This window comes from Copadichromis virginalis, linkage group LG20 (assembly GCF_057382275.1).
Source record: "Copadichromis virginalis isolate Kocher_CV1m ecotype Utaka linkage group LG20, C_Virginalis_male_GT1.1, whole genome shotgun sequence".
NCBI lineage: Eukaryota > Metazoa > Chordata > Actinopteri > Cichliformes > Cichlidae > Copadichromis > Copadichromis virginalis.
Genome location: NC_140637.1, coordinates 3765488 through 3785311, shown reverse-complemented (window position 1 = coordinate 3785311; position 19824 = coordinate 3765488). Strand labels below are relative to the sequence as shown.

General features: G+C 40.5%; 2 protein-coding genes and 1 non-coding gene across 3 annotated transcripts; 1 reads left to right on the top strand and 2 right to left on the bottom strand.

Annotated features, from left to right (window-relative positions):
• Nucleotides 1-47: 47 nt before the first annotated feature.
• Nucleotides 48-11934, bottom strand: smc5 (structural maintenance of chromosomes 5). Its single transcript, XM_085442864.1, has 24 exons — nucleotides 11182-11934; nucleotides 9945-10086; nucleotides 9595-9647; nucleotides 9202-9364; nucleotides 8978-9112; nucleotides 8687-8827; nucleotides 8424-8585; nucleotides 7696-7767; nucleotides 7307-7562; nucleotides 7018-7172; nucleotides 5249-5362; nucleotides 5047-5141; nucleotides 4786-4918; nucleotides 4444-4617; nucleotides 3813-3982; nucleotides 3567-3690; nucleotides 3275-3397; nucleotides 3056-3181; nucleotides 2794-2889; nucleotides 2136-2240; nucleotides 1901-2020; nucleotides 1235-1414; nucleotides 816-911; nucleotides 48-482 (listed from the first exon to the last, which is right to left on the bottom strand). The coding sequence occupies exons 1-24, from the start codon at nucleotides 11346-11348 to the stop codon at nucleotides 348-350; spliced, it is 3237 nt and encodes a 1078-aa protein (XP_085298990.1). The 5' UTR covers nucleotides 11349-11934; the 3' UTR covers nucleotides 48-347.
• A 614-nt stretch (nucleotides 11935-12548) lies between these two features.
• Nucleotides 12549-12910, bottom strand: LOC146684048 (small Cajal body-specific RNA 2). The gene has a single exon (XR_014917358.1).
• Nucleotides 12911-14576: 1666 nt separating this feature from the next.
• On the top strand, nucleotides 14577-18908 carry LOC146684047 (protein FAM107B). Its single transcript, XM_085444597.1, has 4 exons — nucleotides 14577-14604; nucleotides 16869-16965; nucleotides 17081-17225; nucleotides 17342-18908. The coding sequence occupies exons 1-4, from the start codon at nucleotides 14577-14579 to the stop codon at nucleotides 17441-17443; spliced, it is 372 nt and encodes a 123-aa protein (XP_085300723.1). The 3' UTR covers nucleotides 17444-18908.
• The last annotated feature ends 916 nt before the right edge of the window (nucleotides 18909-19824 follow it).

Sequence of the window (19824 nt, the reverse complement as noted above, 5' to 3'; positions counted from 1 at the left end):
TTTATTCTGTTTGTGTTTTTCATTAAAGTGAGCATTAAAGACCAGCGTAGAAGAGAAACAGCAGTACATTTTATTCAAATATATAAACACGAGCCAACTGTTAAAGACACATATGACACAAGATATTGGCTGCATAAATAAGAAAATGTGCAAATGATGAAAACTAATGACAGATATTATGTGTGAACACTTTTCTCTTAATCTGATTTATAGATGCCAAATACAATTAAAACAAAAACAAAAAACTGCAAAAATGGCAGATTAAGGATTCTGAACATTAAGTGAAAAAATACACCCAATAATTCTTTTTAAAAGAGTTTCAAGGAGCACAGGTCATTCCAGGGGGCTCATGCCCTGGCTTTTCTTTCAAGACACCGTCTGACGAAAGCCCTCTCGTCCCACTGGTTGGGGGAGAGCATGTGGGGGCCGTTATGGATGCAAAGGATGGTCATCTCCTCGGCATACGTAAGATTCTGCAGCAGCTGTAGGCAAACACAGCAGGAAGAAATTAAGAGCACTGGGCTGTCGTGCATTCATATAAAACAAAAAAAATATTTCAAGATTAAATAAAATAAAAAACCTAATACTATTATCTGAATACACTGAGCTCTTTAGAACCCATTCTTTTACAAACATTTGTATGGCTAAGTGCTTGATTTTATATACCTGTGGCAATCTGACTCAAAGATGAAGTGATGCAGCCCAATACTTTAGTCCAAACAGTCTGACTATTTGGCATAAAGTGGCACATAAACAGCTCCTTGGTACCACTGGGACTTTCAGACAGGCAGTCTGCATGAACATAGAACACTTACTTTAGGTGTTATGAAGAAGTACTGGGACGTTGTCTCTTTGCAGGCTGTGCGGACCACAATGTCAAAGACTCTTCTTTCATTTACAGGATCCATTCCCTGCATAAAGAAACAGGTGGGCTCAGACTCTTTAATAAAGGCAATTGATGACTACTGTTGTGTGAATGCCTGTCGGCGTGATCTGAGTTCTATTTATTAAAGTTGTTAAAATGTTAATTTCATGAAAGCAGCGGCACATAAGCTGAGCTCTTTTCAAATCTGTCTGTGTGAAGTGGTTTGCACATAAATAAATGTGTGCAGGAAAAGAAGAAAATGGGCAGTAAAGAGAAACTCGTACCTGGGTTTCCCTAATAATTACACTACCTGCAGCTCATGTGCACCTTTGTTACGGTCGCACTGTTGAGACTGTGTGTAAGAACTACCTGATTGATCTCATCCACCACTCTGAAGGGACAGCGGTTGAGCTCCTGCAAGGCCATGAGGTAAAGCATGGTGGAGACACTGCGCTCTCCTCCACTCTGATGGTAAGGCGTCAGCTCGTGGAGCTGGGTGGTGGCGTGAAACTTCACCCGGATGCGGATCCCGTACTTGTCGTACTCCTCCTGCAGTGGAAAGACCCAGTATTCTCTTTTTTTTTGTTTCTAAAGACACTCATAAAAATCTTATCCACTCACAAAAAAGTGGATAAGATTTTTGCGAGTGATATTTAATCATCAATAAATCTACTGAATTGATGTGAGTACGACCGCATGAGAGATAACTGTCCTACCGCTGATAAACTGGACAATTTAAGTTTAATTATTTTAAGTCTAGAGGACACTAATATATTCAGTTAAACTAAATTCATGCTGAATTATGAAGAAATATAATGTGAAAAATAATAAGGCAACCCCATCTATATTTTTAACCTTTCCAATTTGATGCATCCGTTAAAAATATGGATACAGTTTAATATTTCCCTCAGTTAAACAGCCTACCATATCTATTCAAAATTCAGTTTTCAATGAACTTGTGCTCAATCATAAGTGGTTAAAGGTGATGCAAAGGGAGACCTCTACCTCAGCAGTGTGCTGTGACTCTGCGATTACCTCATTCTCTGAATGCAGATCAACTTCTCCTGCACACTGCATGGAGCGAAAGAAAGCACTGAACTTCTCGTTTATCTGTTCAACCAGATGTTTCAGAGGATTAAGCCAGCGTTCCTTAGCCTGTGACACAGAAGAAAAAAAGTCCAAATATACACATCATTACACCCCAAGAGCCGTTCTGTCACACAACAAATGATAAACTGGACAATTTCTGTGAAACCAGGTAATCACTCGCCTCAGATATGTTCTGTCGGTAGGCATTCAGGGCGTTGCTCTTTTCTTCCAGCTCTTTCTCCATTTGTTTAATCTCCTGCTCTCTCCTGTTGTACTCATCGACAACCTTTCAAGTCAAGAGAGGTTCAATATTTGTATATATTTATATTTAATATTTCAAATAAGAACATAAATGGAATAAACTGTTAAGTAAAAATAAAACTAATTGTCTGAACAAAAGGGCATTTTTAAGGTCTAATGCAGGGGTGTAAAACATAAGGCCCGGGGGTCAGTATCAGCCCAGCAAAGATTCCAATCCGGCCCACTGGACAATTACAAAAACAAACAAGCTTACAATTTAAATCATGCTGATATTTGTTTAATTTACTACAGCAGCATTTCCTTACTATGCAGAAAAATAAGAAATACTGTTGCTTCTTTTTCTTTTCTAAATGTCTAGTGAAAGTTCTTTCTCCTGAAAGAAAGAGGAACTTTACTTGTCCGGCCCACTTAAAATCAAACTGGGCTGTGTGTGGCCCACCATGTAAAATGAATTTGGCATCCCTGTTCTAATGCATGCTTATTAACATTTCCAAACTGCTTTCTTACTGAAGTTACGACCACGCTGAAGACAGAAGTCCCGCAGCATAAATGAAGACCTGATTTCTATGCGTCCTTACATTTTCACTGAGGCCAGTGAAGCACTCGGCTCTGGAGCGCTCCTCATTCAGCATGGCATCGACCTCATCCAGCGTGTCGGGGAGCTTGCTGAAAGCCTGATTTAACAAAAAAAAAAGAGCTGTGAACTCATTTGAATTTTAGGCTCTGAGGAGCTTCACTGCAGAGATTAGAATATATTATAAGGGTAATATTTTACACAGAGTGAATAGAGGGGGAAGTCTCTTTCACATATTCACCAATAAAACTGTGAAGAACACTCACATTACGCAGGTCTTCGGGTAATGACTGATCAGGCTGCATCTTACAGATCGCCTTTGCTCTCTTCAACAGCCCTTTGCATTGGTCTGTCAGCTGCACCTTTCTCTGCTCCAGACGGCTGCATTTTTGCTTAAAAAAACCCAAACATGACAAGTAAGCATAAATCTGCGATACAAAACCTCCCGATCCTCAGACGAGCAAGCTCCCCATCTAAATACTTACATCAGTGGTCCTCAGCTCAGAGGCACCTTCTCTGCAGTCATTCTCCAGTTTGTTCTTCTCTGCCGTCAGCCCCACCGTCTCCAACGCCAGATGCACCTTCTCCATCGTCAGCTTGGCTCTCAGCTGAAGGTCATGCAGACAAGTGAATAGAAAAAAATGCAATCGTGAAATTATTAAATCGTAGATGTTTTCAATAATATCTGCTATAAAGATGATATAAAAACAGAGAAGGGCTTAATGCCATTCTACCACAGCTAACACAAGCAATGCAGTCAGGTTCCCTTATTCATACCTTCATTTGGGCCATGAATGCAGTCACTATGGTCACTTTCTCAGCATTTACAGCTGCAATTTTTTCTTTAGTCTCCTCCTCAATCTTTGTCAGGTCAATAATATTCTGCTCCATCTGCTTCAGACTAAACACAGAGACAGATGAGTTTTTGAAATCTCATAACCAAGCTGATGCCTCTGTGAAGATCATTTAAGACATATGACAAAAGTCACTGTTAAGCATTTTGTCCCTTTAAATGAAGCTTACCTGTCCTGTTTGGTACTAATTTTCTGCTCCAGTTGTCGTTTTTTCCCCTTTAGTTCAGAGAGACCCTTCTTCTCTGCCAACAGCTCATTGTCACGGCGGTCCAGTGCGACTGCTTCCTTCTGCAAGGCCTTCATCCGCTCGTCGATGTCTCGCAGCTTTGACTCACAGGACTGGTCGCACAGGAGAATGAAGCACATGTTTAAAAAAAGTTTGCAGAAAACAAGTGAAAAGTAGGTCACCTAAGTTTTACTAAAGTGTGCAGATACACACAAAACTTTTTTTCATCAGTTTTGCATGAAGGGTTTTTGGTAATTTCCCCCTTAAAACAAACCCGGCTCATTTTGCCTGCCTAGTATTGTCCAAATTGCCTAACACTCAAGCAATCAACCCCCTCGATCGGACATGCCCCTCAGTGTTTCAGAGCACATTTATTAACAATTTTAAAACCTAATCTTATACACTTGGTGAATTTTGTTAATCCTTGAGTGGTTTAAAGCACATTTTTCTGTTACATGACAAACTCAAAGCGCACATTTATTACTGCTTTACACGGACTTTAAGCAATATAATATACTGAAATGTCTTGAGGTGCTGCTGTCGTTCCAGCTCTCTTCACACAACTGTTTCCTACCTTCATCTGCTGCTCTAGCTGCCGTTTCTCTTCAGCATCCACAGTGATGGTGAGGTACTGGGAAGGGTGCACCACAGAGTTGCTGGTGCTTATCTTGTTTGAGTAAAAGGACCTTTTGACAGTGTACCTCTCCTCTGTTGTGTACAGCACCTTGAGGTAGGGCTCCTCAATCACCTGAACAAGACAGATCGGGGTCAGTGTCAAAGTCTTTCCACCACAAAAGCAATAAATACAACCAAAGTTAAAAGCGACGGACTCCCAGGAGATTTTGATGTTAAGGAGAACAATGTGGGGTTTTATTAGTTTACATTAAGAAGCTTTTTTTTTTTAAGACAAGCGTACCGTTTTAATCATGGATTTGGTTCGCTCATTGCCCACTGGCACGTCATGCACCCTGTACTGGTGACAGAGGTAACTCATGACCTCATCGGGGGCGTCAAACATCTCTCGGAGGTAGGTGAAGAACCCAAAACGCCTGAAAGCCAGTAAGAAGAAGTAAAAAGATGCAACAGATGCATCAGGATAAAAAAGAACAACAACAACAACAAAAAAACAATACTGTATCGATTTTTAAAAAACTGAACTAAATTTATTTTCTCTCACCTCAGGGACTCAATATTTCGGGATGGCGGTCGCTTAGAACATGACTCCTCCGGAGCACAGATGGAGTTCACCTTCAAGTTCATCTTGTCACGGACCTGAGGGTCACCACAGATCAAACACATCATTAGCTTCACTAACATTTCTAATCGGATGAAATATTTTCCTCCAAGCAGGCGACGTCGGCAGCCTGCAGCATTCTGACCTCGATCATAAACTTCTCCATGTCGTCTTTCCTCTGGAAAACGAACGCACGGAGGTCGTGGAATGAGATGTGGTTCTCCACATACTTAGCAAAGCGGTGATCCTTCACATTGATCTGTAAAATAGAGAGCGAGTTAACAAAAGTAAACCAATCCAAACACTTAACAAGGAAGTCTTCGTTTATCCTGTGAGATGCAATGTGTTTGGTGTTTGGTAGGGTGGTTCGGTATCACATCATCTGATATAATGCCAGTTATGAATTTTTAAGCGATGGAAAAGTGTCTCATCACACCTCGTGCCACTCTGATGGTGATTTAGCAGCTAAAAAAGGAGCTACTACAACAAACTCCAGCAGAGCACAACACTAAGAAAACTGTTCCCGCTGAAGGTGGAAAGAAACTTGTTTCACCACTTCAGTCAAACAACAGAGACATTTGCAAGTTACACCTGAATTATACTTCTGTGTCAGAGCTACATTATAACTTATGCCATAACCAGAATCCCATTTTAGCCCTAATCACTGAACTGGGAGTTCTGGCAGCACTGAATAGGGTGTGTTCATTCTTCCTCTTTTGCACTAAATAGTGCCTGAGCCAATTTAAAGTAGCACCTTGTATACGATATTCAAATGATAAACACACACACTAGTGTTAGGCAACATGCTTACCCTCTCATCAAGGCCCAGCTACACCAGTTCACGTGTTTTGGCACTGCCAACAATTGAACAGTACTTGGAAGAACATTTTCGAGGCCCTGCCATTGTTGCAGAATCACTGTAGTACCTCTCCATCTTCAGAGTAACTCAGAGAGTACCTTAGAAAAATACTTTCTATGCTGCAGTTAGAAAAAGCGAGGTAGAACAGAGTGAACTCTCTGTGAAACTTTTGAGTGACTTAGTCGCCATTGAATATGTTAAAAACAGCCATAAAATGCATCCATTGTTTGTATTGTGGTGCATTTAAACTGATTGTGAGTAAAGGAGAAGCCCACCCCATTCATCTGTACTATGTTTGTCTTGTGAATATCCACCCTAGTGGGTTTTTCTTTTTCTTTGTCTCTTGTAGCTGTAATCTCAGGGCTGGGTGTGGGGAACGTTTTTATTGTTTTTGTCTCTTATCAGAAAACGAAAAATAACGTTTAAGAATTTTCATGAAAAGCACCACATAGGCTACTTTCGTTCTAGTGTCACTGTATATAATGCTGTGTCACTACTATTGCACAATAATGCTGCTGGCACCCTGTGGCAATGCAGTCATGTTCTGAAGGAGCTAGTCTGCCAGCAACGACAGCAGCTTGTTGGGAAAAAAATAAAGGAAAATATATTTAATTTTGTTTATACTAATAAATTCAGCTGAGTGCAAGCTGCAATCACTGATAAAACATTATTCAGTTTTTTTATAACATCCGTGAAATATCATGATATAATTTTGAGGCTATATCACCCACCCCTCTTGAACCATTTATAAGCAGTATATGATCATTTAATAAGTGGCTTTTCTCAACTGGAAAACAGAAACATGGCTGAAATTCATCATTAAACGTGGAGAAAGAATCGTGGATTTAAATGCTTTTAGATACGAGTTGTTTGTTAAATCGGAACCGGATCTCATGAGTTTGTCTGTTTTTTTTTTCACTTCTATAATTTAGGGCTGTTGAAAACACATTCGCACACTTCCATCTAAACTGCACGTGAAACATCTGCATAGCTTCTAAATGCTACAGAGAGCGCTTTACGTGCAGCACGTCCTGTCACAGTTCAGTGAAACTCACCACCAGCATCATGGGCTCGTGGACGTTTCCACGAAAGAGTTGCTTGTTCTGTCTGAGCCACTGGAGGGCAGCGTGTGTGTCCCTGTGACGTCCTCGCAGCTTCTCCACTTTGGCATTCATCATGTTGTTCATGTCGTTGAGCTTCTTCTCCAACACTGATAAAGAAAATAGAATAGAATCTACATGTAAAGCTGTTGCACATAATGTGCTTTTGTCAGCGAAATGTGCGCCAAAAAAAGAAAACAAAAGAAGTCATCTTTGTTTATGCAAATTGTTTTGGGAAGCTCACTTCTAGATTCAGCACAAAGGTTGTCCTTCTCCCTGCGCAGGTCGCCCTTCTCCCCTTCGATCTTGGCTCTCTCCTCCTGAATGCGCCTCAGATCAGCGTTGACGGCGTTGATGCGCGGGGTTACATCCGGCTGGTCGCCAACTTTGGCAAGCTCCGCCTTCAGGTCTTCGATGGTTCTTCTGGTGTTGCTGATTCGCTTCTGGTGGTCTTCCTCCTCCATCTGCTTAAGTCTGCATTTTTGTTTAATATCGTCAATCTGCAGAGAGGAGTGGAGAGAGCAGTCGTGTATTAACAAAAGTCTGCTTTATGTCAATTAAGTACAAGATAAAAAGCACAACGTTTTATTAATTTAGTCTGTACCAAATGTAAAAACAAAAACACAGCCGTACCTCTTTGTTTTTTCGATCCAGCTGATCTTGTTTCTGTTTGCACTTCAGCGAGGCTTCTTTGATGGCAGCAGTCTGAAAAACAACAACCTCATCTTCACCACCATCATTACAGGACTTGTGAACTGAAATTGCAATATGAACTTATTTTACAGTCTCTAATTCAGAGTTCATTTACTACAAAAATCATCATCATCATCATCATCATCATTTATTTATATAGCACTTTAAAAGCACACCTGGTAGACCAAAGTGCTCTACAATACAAATATGCATATAGTAATAAGATAGCAGAAACCAGACATAGCAATAAAATTAATTAAAAAAAAAAGTCAGTTACCCACGGAGTTAAAAGCCAGGGAATAAAAATAGGTTTTTAATAAAGACTTAAAAACTGGCACTGATGTAGCCTGTCTAATATGGAGAGGAAGGTTATTCCAAAGCATCGGCGCTGCAACAGAGAACGCTCGGTCTCCTCCAAGTTTCAGCCGTGACTTTGGGACCGAAAGCAGCAACAGCTCAGCTGACCGAAGGGAACGAGTGGGGACGTGGGGCTTCAACAAGTCAGACAAATAAACAGGTGCCAAACCATTTAGAGATTTAAAAACCAATAAAAGGATTTTAAAACGGATTCTAAATTGTATTGAATAAATTTAGAAAAAAAATAATGTATCCCTGCATCTGCTCGTGAAACTGGACCCGTTACAGAGTACCAGCCTTTGATTTGTCACCTTATCCTTTATCTGTGCCTCTGTTGGCTTCAGCTGCTCGTCAATCTGTTGGATCTTCTTCACCATGGGCGCCTGGGTCTGCTTCAGGCTTGAAAGCTGCTTTCTGGCCTCGTCGCGCTCCTTCTTCACACCCTCAAGTTCCTTACGGGTGGTCTCGTACTCCTAATATCACAAGGAAACAGAAACAGCTTACACAGTTAATTCAGTTTCTCTCTCCACATGTGCGCTGTGCTCATTTCTCTTGTTTACACTCGACCACTCACCACCCATGGTTTCTTCTTCTCGAGCAACTCGATTACATCCAGATGCCTCTTTTTTTCGTAGTAACGGTTTACATCGTGTTTATTCCTTTCATTTCGCTGCTTGGCTTTCTCCAGGAAGCTTGCTTTCTCCTTCACAACGTTCTACAGAGAAGCAAAGAGCCATGTTGCCGTTACATGTCTTTAAGAGGAGGACAACTTAAAAAACGAACATGAATGAATTTTGTTGCAGTTTTTTCTTCTTATTTCTACCACATCAAACTTTGCCTGTTGGATCACTGGCTTTGAGCTTACCTCCAGTTCTCGTTCTTTATTGCGGAAGTTTTTGAGCTCACAGTGGTATTCATACATCTCTGGTGGGCCCACTGACTTCTCAGTTGCTTCCAGCAACTCAATTTTGGACATCTTGGCAAATTCGCCCACTTTTTCCTGCGTGGGGGAAAAAAGCCAGTAAAACAGTGATGAAACTGTATATTTTTGCATCTGTGCAGCTTTATGTTGTAGATGTATAAACATACCTGAGGTAGAAACTGACAGAGGTTGCTGACTTGGATGCGCAGAGCTTTGACTTCCTCTTCCACCGCCTTCTGGCTGCACTGCCGATCATTCAACATCCACAGAGACTGATTGTTCTCCGCATGTATCTCTCTAAAAATCACCACATTACCACCTCTTTTGTACCTTCAAAAACAAAAACAAAGGCTAGCGTTTAGAGTCATATCACTATGCTGAACATGATAATGCAGGTGATGTAACAACTTCTGGCAAATTTTCATTTCATTTTTGAAAAGATGAGGGTTCAGAATTCAAACTTCTTGTCTGAAAAGATTCATGAAGAATTTCTGAAAACATGTAACGCTAACGGAGCAGTAGAGTAATGTAGCGTGTGGAATGTATTTCACATAACTTACAGTTCAATTTCAACATGGCCTTTTTTGCAACCACGCTTGACATAGAGCCCAACCTTTAAAAAAACAAAGCACCATTCAATAATCATCGTCAACAAATGCAGTATCTGCTATGTGAGCTCAATTCAAAGTATCATATTTTGACTTTTAAAGGGGCGGGGAGATGAGAAACAACAGTGCATGCGCTGCAAAAGAGCAATGAAAGATTTTCATAGAGGCGTGCTTATCACCACATACAGCTTGTTTACCAGTCTGCTAACATTATGTTTATTTGCTGGTCTTTTGAAAAGAAAACAAATCCGAAATACGTTTGGAGTGCATCAATCAATGACTTGCATTGCTCTGTGGCTTACCTTATCACCTCTGCCAAGAACAGCTGTCTTGCCAGCCAGACACAGACAGATGGCACACACAATGCTGGACTTTCCAGTACCATTGGCCCCGACAATCATGTTCAGATTAGGTCCAGGATGCACCACAGAGTAGTCGTACGTTCTGTGAGTACAAGGTAGACATTCAGGGGTTTCCTGCAGTGTTTTAGAGCAAAGGTGCTCCATCTCGCCTAAAATAATTGCAATCTACACTAACAGTACAAATGAACGTAATAACATAAAAGTGGCAATACTGCTATCTTACACTTCAAATGGCTGTCTGTTAGTGAGACCTGAAGTTTCCCACATACGGTACCTGTTCATCTGGTCATACTGCTTAAGCATTTGCGACAGGCAGACTCACAGTGAAATACTTATTTACAACCACTCTTATCCCTGCACAGGTTCTGCAATTTTGGAGGCTGGTTGACAATAATACAAATATGTATTACAGATCAACAAGTTAATAAATGTAGAATAGTCTGTATAGCAATGAATGTTTACTTAGTCTGCCATAATTTTCATTAAAAAAAACTTACAGGCAGGTATGGATGACAGTAAGATGAAAATTTATACCAGTAACTGACTCTTGGTTAGTTTTCTGAGTGGAAAAGAAGCTCTGAACAGGTTATCAATATCTACTTATCATCTCTGAGTGTGAACATGGTTTAGAAACAGACTGAAAAAAGGGGATGCATGTAACTCGCTGTTAAGCTCCACTGCCTTTTTATACAGAATTTATAAGACTGGGGGTACAGGATTTTTATTGACTGGCTGGATTTGACACTTTGCTTTAAGCTAGAGCTGCCTGTGATTCTCATCCCCTTGAAGTAGAAAGCAATGGAAACAGGCGTAATGATAACGAGTTCTTAATGGGGAAGCCCTTCTTTAATATATCGAGTCTATTTTAACACCTGCCTTGAATGTGACCCCTTAAATCGTACAATTAGATAGGACAGCTCACTAAAATACCTCATTTGGACTTAACTGTAGCTGCTGGACCATATAGTCGGTCTGTAGCAGCTTCCATCAGTGGGTCTACGACCTGCTCGTGTTTACAGGGCTCAGGGTTTAACTTTTAATTGCAAACTGGTGGAAAAATGTTAGCATATATGCTATCTAGGTCATCTGGCTGTAGCTATCAGCAGGTAAATCGGGGTGTTCCGGCAGTTTCACTTTACAGACGTTGACCGCTGTCAACTGAGGAGCAGCAACTTACAGGAAGTTCTTCATGGTGATCCGAAGTATGGATCCCTCCACAAATCGACCCTCCCCCTCGAGTCCTTCGTCCTGACTGTCCGTGAAAATGCTCGGTAAGCTTTTACTCGAAGTTTGTGAGCTGCTGTTAATGTGACTGAGCCTCTGCCGCTTGCTGGGTTCGGCCATGGTGACCCCAACAGGGAACCTACAAGACAACCAGGCACGTTCATGCACACGGACAGACACCTCGCGCGCTTTGCCGAGTTGCTGCTGAAAGCCGGTTGGACCAAAAAGATCACGTGTATACACAAAGGCGACCACAGCGCCAAAGCTATCGCGAGATATGAATTTTACCCATACAATAACAAACGTACAGCATGCACCTAAAATGTTTGATTTCCAAATGATAACATACTATATTAGAAAATAAAAGGAGAGTAGAAAATACTCGAAAACATAATTTAACACGTGCAGGTGATGCATATTGTGTTAGCGTTAATAAGAAAGATTTCTAATGAAGTTTGCAGTTCAGTTATGGGGAGTTTTAAATGTTATTATACCCTATCATGCCCATCTATGTGTGTCTATGTTGACCAGTTTCCCCTGAAATGCAAACTGATACTGGTCCAGGGAAGATTAGTATGATGGATTAATGCGAAGAGTGCGAGAGTTTAAAAACAAGTGTTATGAAGGTTTTAGATTCGATTCATTAAGTCCTAAAATATAAATTGTGGCCAAAGTGGAACATTCTGAAAATTCGAAAAGTGCCTAATGGGTTAAATTAACATCTCCACAGGTCAAAAACAGAAATGGGCGGTGATAACATTTCTGAGGATTTGGATCATCTTATCTCTGGACTGTGACTCAGTGTAGCTGTTGAGCTGGCTGCAGGTCTGGAGAACCATGGACGTTGAAGGAAATTAAATTGTATTTTTTTTAGACAAGGTCAGAAAGTTCAACTCTTTGGATAGAGTTTAATAATATTTGTAAATATAACTATTTTAAAGCCAAACCCGTTTTATTTATTTTTGGGAAAACAATTAAAGCTTGTACAGTCAATCTTTGAAAATAAATACAACAGAAGTCAGTCCTTAAATGATCTAAATTACTTGATTGAATTAATCCCGTATAGCTCTGTTCCCACTCTCCCCCTTTCCCTTTGAATCGGTCGCTTTAAGGGAGAAAAACTGCTTTTGACTAAAGAAGCAACTTTAGGACTAACACGCCTAGCTGTTTTTACCAGGAAAACGAGCGTTTGGTAAGCCTTGCTTTCCTGGTATTTTCAGTCCGAAGCCTGTCTGAACTCGTTTTAACCGTTAGAATAAGCGTATGTGACGAGCAGCCGTTTCTTTAGGTCGTGCTCTTCCACGGTTCCTCCTGCTGTGGTTAGATCAGAATCGCCTCTGTACTCATTGACCACTGCGAAGCTTGAGATGAACTCAAACTCTCACAGAGCTAGTATATCTGATCAATTCATCACCTCTAACCACGGCACGGAGCGTGGAGGCCCTGAAAGTTTCTGCCGGCTGCACATCGCCACAAAGGCTCGCAAGCGCGTTTCCTATCATCTCCGGTCAGAGCAGAGCCACCTCAGACCGGATCAAATAAGATCAGTGTGTAGGTTTTTAAAATGAACACAGACACGACACACGCACATATCATTCACGCACTCACTCAAACACACAACCATTCACTCAGAAGCCATTCAAACTATAAGGAATACGGAGCTTCCGCTTCCGGTTTAAAGCCAAAAGCCGCATGGGATTATGGGACATCGACTCCGACGATTATTTAGCGACATCACGTGGCCACCAGTAGTAACATAATATACATAAAACAAAATTATGAAACCATCACCTAAATCCTCAAATATATTTCATTGAATTAATTCAAATGTAGGCAAAGCTTTTTAAGTGTTAAAAGGTCTTCATCTTCTAGGATCACCACAGCAGATCACCTGTGTCCCTCTTACTCTGCCCCTAGCTCTATATTCATCGTCTTTTGTCTTTCATCCACTATCCCCCCTCAGCACATGCCCAAACCATCTCTAAAATTGTTTCCAACGCTCTCAGCCTGAGTTGTCCCACTGATGTTATTTATTTCTAATCATTTCCATCCTGGTCACTCTCAGTGAAAACCTTAACATTATCAACCAGGCCTCCTGTCTTTTTTGTTAGTCCCATGATCTTCTCTCACTACCATCTTGTAAACCTTCCCTTTCACTCACTCTGCTCTGCTTCTGTCAGAAATCCCCAACACTCGACCCTCCCTGCACTCTCTTCTTCGCCTCTCTGTTGCTTTGGATGGTTGATCCCATAAATTACTTCCTTTTACCATCCATGATGGGATGGTAAACGGAAGTAATGGTAAACGGAAGTAATGGTAAAAGAGAAAGAGAGTTATGTAAAATAAGTTTAAAATTTTCTTACTTCCTCCTGTTTTTGTTGGTCTTATATTATGTTATGTAATAGAATACTTTCTAACTGTTCCCTTTGGCAAATTCTGTGTGTCTTTATGAGCCAGCAGAATATAATAAGAATAAAGATTTATTTTAATATATATATATATTAATATATATGTGTGTGTGTGTGTGTGTGTGTGTGTGTGTGTGTGTGTGTGTGTGTGTGTGTGTGTGTGTGTATATATATATATATATATATATATATATATAATGTAAAGTATGTAGACTAAACCCCACCAGATGACATTTCAGCTTGTATTTATACAACAAGAATTAATCTATTCTTGTTCTTGTTTAGTGTTTATGCCACAGATACATTTAACATAACTATAATGGACCTAACAATTATAAATAAATACAAAATAAATACTTTTGTAGGGTATTTGTAAGCTGAAAAACACAGAAATAGATACAGCATGTGGAAGTCTTTGTGTCCTCAGAACTGATTAAGAAAAGACTGTGTTGTGACTACACATACACTGATACACACTTAAATACATGCAGTGTGATGTATGTGTGTATCGTCATAAGTCTAACCTGAATAAAGTGTTTAGTCAGTATTGTTTTTTAGTAAAACATTCAAACCTCCCTAACTGCTACAAAAAGTGAATTTAAAGTACAAATACATCAGCGCATGGTTGAAGATGTAAAGATGTGAGCACAGTGGCACAAACTTTCGCAGCTCCTGTATGAGAGTGAAAACACAGTCATTCACAAACAACAAATAACAATGCATTCACACAGTCTTCTTGCACATTTTGATATCTGTACCAGTTTATTTACCAGTACCAGTTTCTTATAGATCTAACCAGTAAACATTCACAAAGTTTATGGCAGGACATTTCCGGTTGTACTTGGGTTTTCTATGATCGTCTCAGTCCCCAAACTGTGACAACCATCACCATATTATGTTTCTTTGAAGACCTTTGTTGCTGGACTGTCTGTCAGTGCTAATGGGCTGGGAGGAAGAGGAGTCGACTGGTAATAGTACCGTGTTAGGTTGGTTTTAAGCTGCATTTGTGTCAGCGGCAATTACCTAATCTAACATCCTATGCCGTGTGGGGGTTGTGAAGTAATCTAGAATGGCGTAATAAGATTTCAGTGTCTACTACCACTATTGACTACTGCTAGATGGCACATTGAGTCTGTGGATCTGTCATCAACAACATGCTGGCCTTGGATGCAGCAAGGAAAAAGACGATTGACCGACGGAGTGAGGACGTGCAATTCTTTTAGCAATGGACTAAAACAGGAACGCTGCTGCTGGGCACAAGACAGTGGGCCTCCACCATCCTGCCATGGAGGGGTCAGCTGTAAAAAAAGTGAGTTTTCTAGTTGTTTACTTGCAGCGCTGCCGCCGTCTAGTGAGTGAGAGGTCAGTGTCTGGTCTGATGTCCATCTGTCAAAGGTTTAGTTCACCTTTGGTCAGACCACATGTGTTGCTTCAGTGGGCTTACAGTCAAAGTTTATTGTGATTAAAGTATGTAGATGTTATGTAACTTTTCATATGATGGACACTTTGACCACAAATATATAAACTGTGCCTTCTTACAGAATCTTGTTATTGCAGATTAAATATTATTGACACTAATACTCAACAAGTTCATTATAGTTATTTTTAATCTCTGTTATTATGAAACTATATATGTTAGCAGCACAATGTCTGTTTTCATTAAAGACTTTTCTGCATTTTTATGTGTTTTAAACACAAAATTCATTGTGCATATTTTAGCTCCATGGTGGGCATTTAAATGCTGTCTCGAAGTCCGAATTGTTCTGATCAGTGAGCTGATTTGAACATTTGATATAATATTATTGCAATGTCAAAACATTGCTGTTCAATCTTTGATCAAAGTCACATCTGAAGTGATTACATAACAAGGTCATCTTGGAGCCTGGATGGTTTTACATAAGAACAAACAGCCTGAAGATACAAGGCAGCTGTGTTGAACTTCCTAAGAAGAATAAAGTATTTTAATCTGGCAGCAACATTATAATGATTAATGGTCAAAAAACGTATCTTTTGACTGATTCAGTCCAACAGACAGATTGCTTAGTATCACAGAGCGGCATCATCAAGCTAACGTCTGACACTTCAGAGCATTTCTGCAAGTAGGTGAGAGCTTCCTGTAATCCATCTGAAACCTTCAGGCCTTAATTGGAACAATGGCTTTCATCAGGCCTTACACCTGACTGGTTATCTCCCCTGCTGGGGCCCAAGAAGGCCCTGAATCTGGAGGCTTATAACTACAGCAGGAATAGTAAAAGGCACAATACCAAATACAGAGTTTGGGATCATATTTCAGCTGTTGGACTTGTTTATGTCAGCGTCTTGGTCTTATTGGCTTGCCTGACTTTGCCTGAGAAACGCAAGTCATAACAGCACCTGCCATCTGCTCCCTGGTCGCTGTAATCTGTGTCTCCTGGCTATCCGGTTTCAGTGGGTGTGGCAGAAGTAAACGATTGTGTTACAACCACGTTTTCCTTCCACTGTAAGTGGCCTGACTCTGTGTGGTTACATCATTTTATTTGCCACTACAAATAAAGCTCTCTGTCACACACCAAAACTGCATAACTACCTCTCTGACAGACTGGCAGAGCTGTTATGTCACCTTCATTAAACGAAGCTCACGTACTTAAGCAGCACAGCAGGCACCGTCTTTTTTAGCCTTTAGCTAATTATACCCTCTGTCACATGAAGGGACGATCACAACAAAGATGTTTTGACAAACCAGGCTGTGTGCATCAGTGTTCACATGCAAAGTAATTAACTTGTGAAATCACTAACAAAGAGCTTCGTTTTTTCTTTTTCTCTTGTTTGACTGCATATGACATCTCACAGAAACTGGGATATGGGCTTCTCAAAAAAGGTAGTTTAAAGCACAAATGTTGAATGATAGATTAGATTTGATTGATAGCAGAATCATGTATATGTTACCAATCAAATATTGCTATCAGTCAAATATATAGTCGTTATAGTAGGATTAGAATTAGCTAGAAATAATCATCTTTTATATTAAGTAGCTTCATCCATCAGTACTGCCGGGTGAATGAAGCAGTGTATTCTGTGTTTAAAATTATCTTCAATGACACTTCGATTAAATGTTACAATTCTGTATCTCCAACAATCAAAACTATGAGGACATTCTGTTACCATGTGATAGTTAATAACAAGGTAGAGTCAAACTTGTTTTCTTTTTCACATTATGAGCTTTAAGAAGAATTTTGAGTTGGTCCATCCACAGGTGACAGCAGCAGTGAGCAGAAGAAACTCAACGGCTCCTCAACAGAAGCGCCGAGCTATCATAACCTGCACCGAGAGCTGCTGCTCAGCCATAAACGGTACGCCGAAAACTCCTTTTACTCTGTGGTCTTAAAGTCGTCACCCACTGAAACAGAGATTGGCAGGAATTTTGTGTTTGCATGTGTCGGTAAAACTGTAGCTCTGACTTTGAAGGGGTCTGCTGCTGGAGGAGAAACCGGAGCTGAAGCGAGTGTTGGAGCAGCGCAGACTGGAGCTGCACAAGGAGGCGGAGATGGCACAACGACAGCCCTCAGACCTGGAGATGGAGCTCCGCAAGAGGCAGCAGAAACTGCAAGAGGTAAGAGGCACATAACTGAGAGGGATTTCACAAAATACTAACAGAATACAACCTGGCTCTTCTCAGGCTTTCTCTTTAACTTTGTTGGGATAAACTGATGTCCTTCCCCCCAACAGTACGAGCAGGAGGAGATCAGGCAGCGAGAGAGTCAGCAGAAGATCCCAGAGTTTGTCCGTGTGAAGGACAACCTGAGGCGCACACAGACGTTTGAGCAGTGAGGCCCTGAGGCTCTCCCATCAGCCCCTGCAGCATCTCACCATAGTGGCCCTAAATCTGGATGTTCACAGTCTACAGAGCTACATCCCGCATACACCATTTTGCTTTACGTTTCTTCACAATGTACTTTGAGTTATCACATTTTGTGTAAGCAATCACTCATACCAGGCTAACATGTAATCCAGAAATACACTATTTTGCCAAAAGCACTCTCTTGTCTGCTTTCACATGCATAGGAACTTGAGTGACATCCCATTCTTAATCTGTAGTGTTTAATATGATCTCAGCCCACCCTTTGCAGCTACAACAGACTCAACTCATCTAAGAAGGCTTTCCACAAGGTTTAGGAATGTGTTTGTGGGAATTTTTGACCATTCTTCCAGAAGGTCAAAAAATTCCATTAGTTGGATGAGAAAGCCTGGTTCACACTCTCCACTCTAATTCATCTCAAAGGTGTTCTGTCAGATTGAGATCAGGACTCTGTGCAGGTCGGTCAAGTTCCCACAAAGTTGGGAACATGAAATTGTCCAAAATGAATTGGTACGCAGAAGCATTAAGAGTTTCTTAAGGAGTCAAGCTCAACTCCTGAAAAACAACCTCACACTATAATCTTCCACTACCGAACTTTATACTTGGCACAGTGCTGTCAGACAAGTACTGTTCTCCTGGCAACTAGCAAACCCAGACTCAAGCGTGATTTGCCACTCCAGAGAACAGGTCAGTACTGCTGTAGAGTCCAGTGGCGGTGCGCTTCACACCACTGTACCTAACGCTCGTGCTTGGTTACGTGATGCTTGGATGCAGCTGCTCGGCCATGGAGACCCATTTCATGAAGCTCTCTACAGACTGTTCTTGAGCAACTCTGAAGGCCACAAGAAGTGTGGAGAGATTGACTGCAGAAAGTTGCTGACCTCTGCGCACTTTGCACCTCATCATCCGTTGACCCCATCCTTGTGATTTTTAAATGACCTACCACTTAGTGGGTGAGTTGCTTTCATTCCCAAATGTCCTCCACTTTGTTGTAATATCACTAACAGCCGACTGTTGAATATTTAGTAATGAGGAAATTCCACAAGTGGACTTGTTGCACAGGTGGCATCCTATCACTGCACCAAGCTGGAATTCACTGAGCTCCTGAGAGCAACCCATTCTTTCACAAATGTTTGTACAAGCAGTCTGCGTGCTAGGTTCTTGATTTTATCACACAAGTGATTGAAACAGCTAGACTGAATATGAATGAGTGAATACTTTTGGCAATATAGTGTACTTCCATAAAGTCAGTCACAGTTCTTTTTCTGATTGGGAAGTGAAATAATAGAGAAAGCTCGCACTGAGCTATGAGTCTGGATTTTTAAAAATGTTTTTCTATACTAATTATACTATTTTTTTTTTCCAAATTAGTTTCACATGCTTCTTCCAGGATCAAATGAGCATGAGATATCAGTTAAGCCTGATTCTGTCCGTTGTAAAGACCATTATGCAACTGCTGAGAGGAACATTTTCAACAGAGCTGTTTTGTATGAATAAAAATTCCCCAACACTGCAAAATATGCATGTTTGTTTATTCTTCTCTGTCATGACTTGGGATTTTTTTAGAGTGTCTGAGTGCTGTGGAAATGAAAGGTTTATAGCTTGCTGTGATGTTTTGTTGCACTGGACACCATTCAAAGCACTGGGGACTGATTTGCATGCGGCTCCACTCCCCGAGGGCTCTCACGGTTCTTTCACATGGATATGGGACTCTGCTTAATTAGCTGATCTTTTCATTCCATCACGCCATGAGAGGAGAAAGCACAGGCCATCTGGAGAAGGCTTTTCATCATCTATAGACTAGGAATACCCAAGGGTCACTGATACAACCGGCTGAGGGCACATAGTAGTAGCCAGTTTGCTGTTTCAGAATTTATTTTAAGTAGTTTTAGCAATTATGTCATACACAAAAGAAACCCACATGTGCAAATTGAATTAACAGAACAACTTTAAATGTGCAATAACACATAAGTGCTGTACTTTTAAAGTTAAGATGTGAGGTAACATTATTGTATAATTGTACGCATGCAAATAGCCTAAAGGCTATTCTCATAATTTAAATTTTTTTATATAGTTTAGCATTTCATAAGTTACGCACATGTATTTTGTGTAAGAACTTGAGCAGGAGTTGGTTACAGATGTCAAATAAATGTAGTGAAGAGTAAACGTGCAACATTGTCTAAGGCAAAGTAATAATAAAAGGACCAGCATCAAATATAATAATAATAATAATAATAATAATAATAATAATAATGAATGTAAGCGAATTACATGGAAATGAATTACAAAGAAGATCACATGGTTAAATATAGCTTTGTGGAAACTAAACAGCAATTAAAAGTATATTTCTCTG

Bases quoted from the DNA above. Each gene is read 5' to 3' on its own strand.
- smc5 (XM_085442864.1), bottom strand. From the start codon at position 11,348: ATGGCCGAACCCAGCAAGCGGCAGAGGCTCAGTCACATTAACAGCAGC. The intron at 3,983-4,443 runs GTAGGAAACAGT...CTGTGCGACCAG, and splicing joins AGCTAGAGCAGCAGATGAAG to TCCTGTGAGTCAAAGCTGCG. The intron at 2,021-2,135 runs GCGAGTGATTAC...TCTGTGTCACAG, and splicing joins ACCGACAGAACATATCTGAG to GCTAAGGAACGCTGGCTTAA.
- LOC146684047 (XM_085444597.1), top strand. From the start codon at position 14,577: ATGGGCTGGGAGGAAGAGGAGTCGACTG. The intron at 14,605-16,868 runs GTAATAGTACCG...GTCCATCCACAG, and splicing joins GGAGGAAGAGGAGTCGACTG to GTGACAGCAGCAGTGAGCAG. The intron at 16,966-17,080 runs GTACGCCGAAAA...CTGACTTTGAAG, and splicing joins CTGCTGCTCAGCCATAAACG to GGGTCTGCTGCTGGAGGAGA.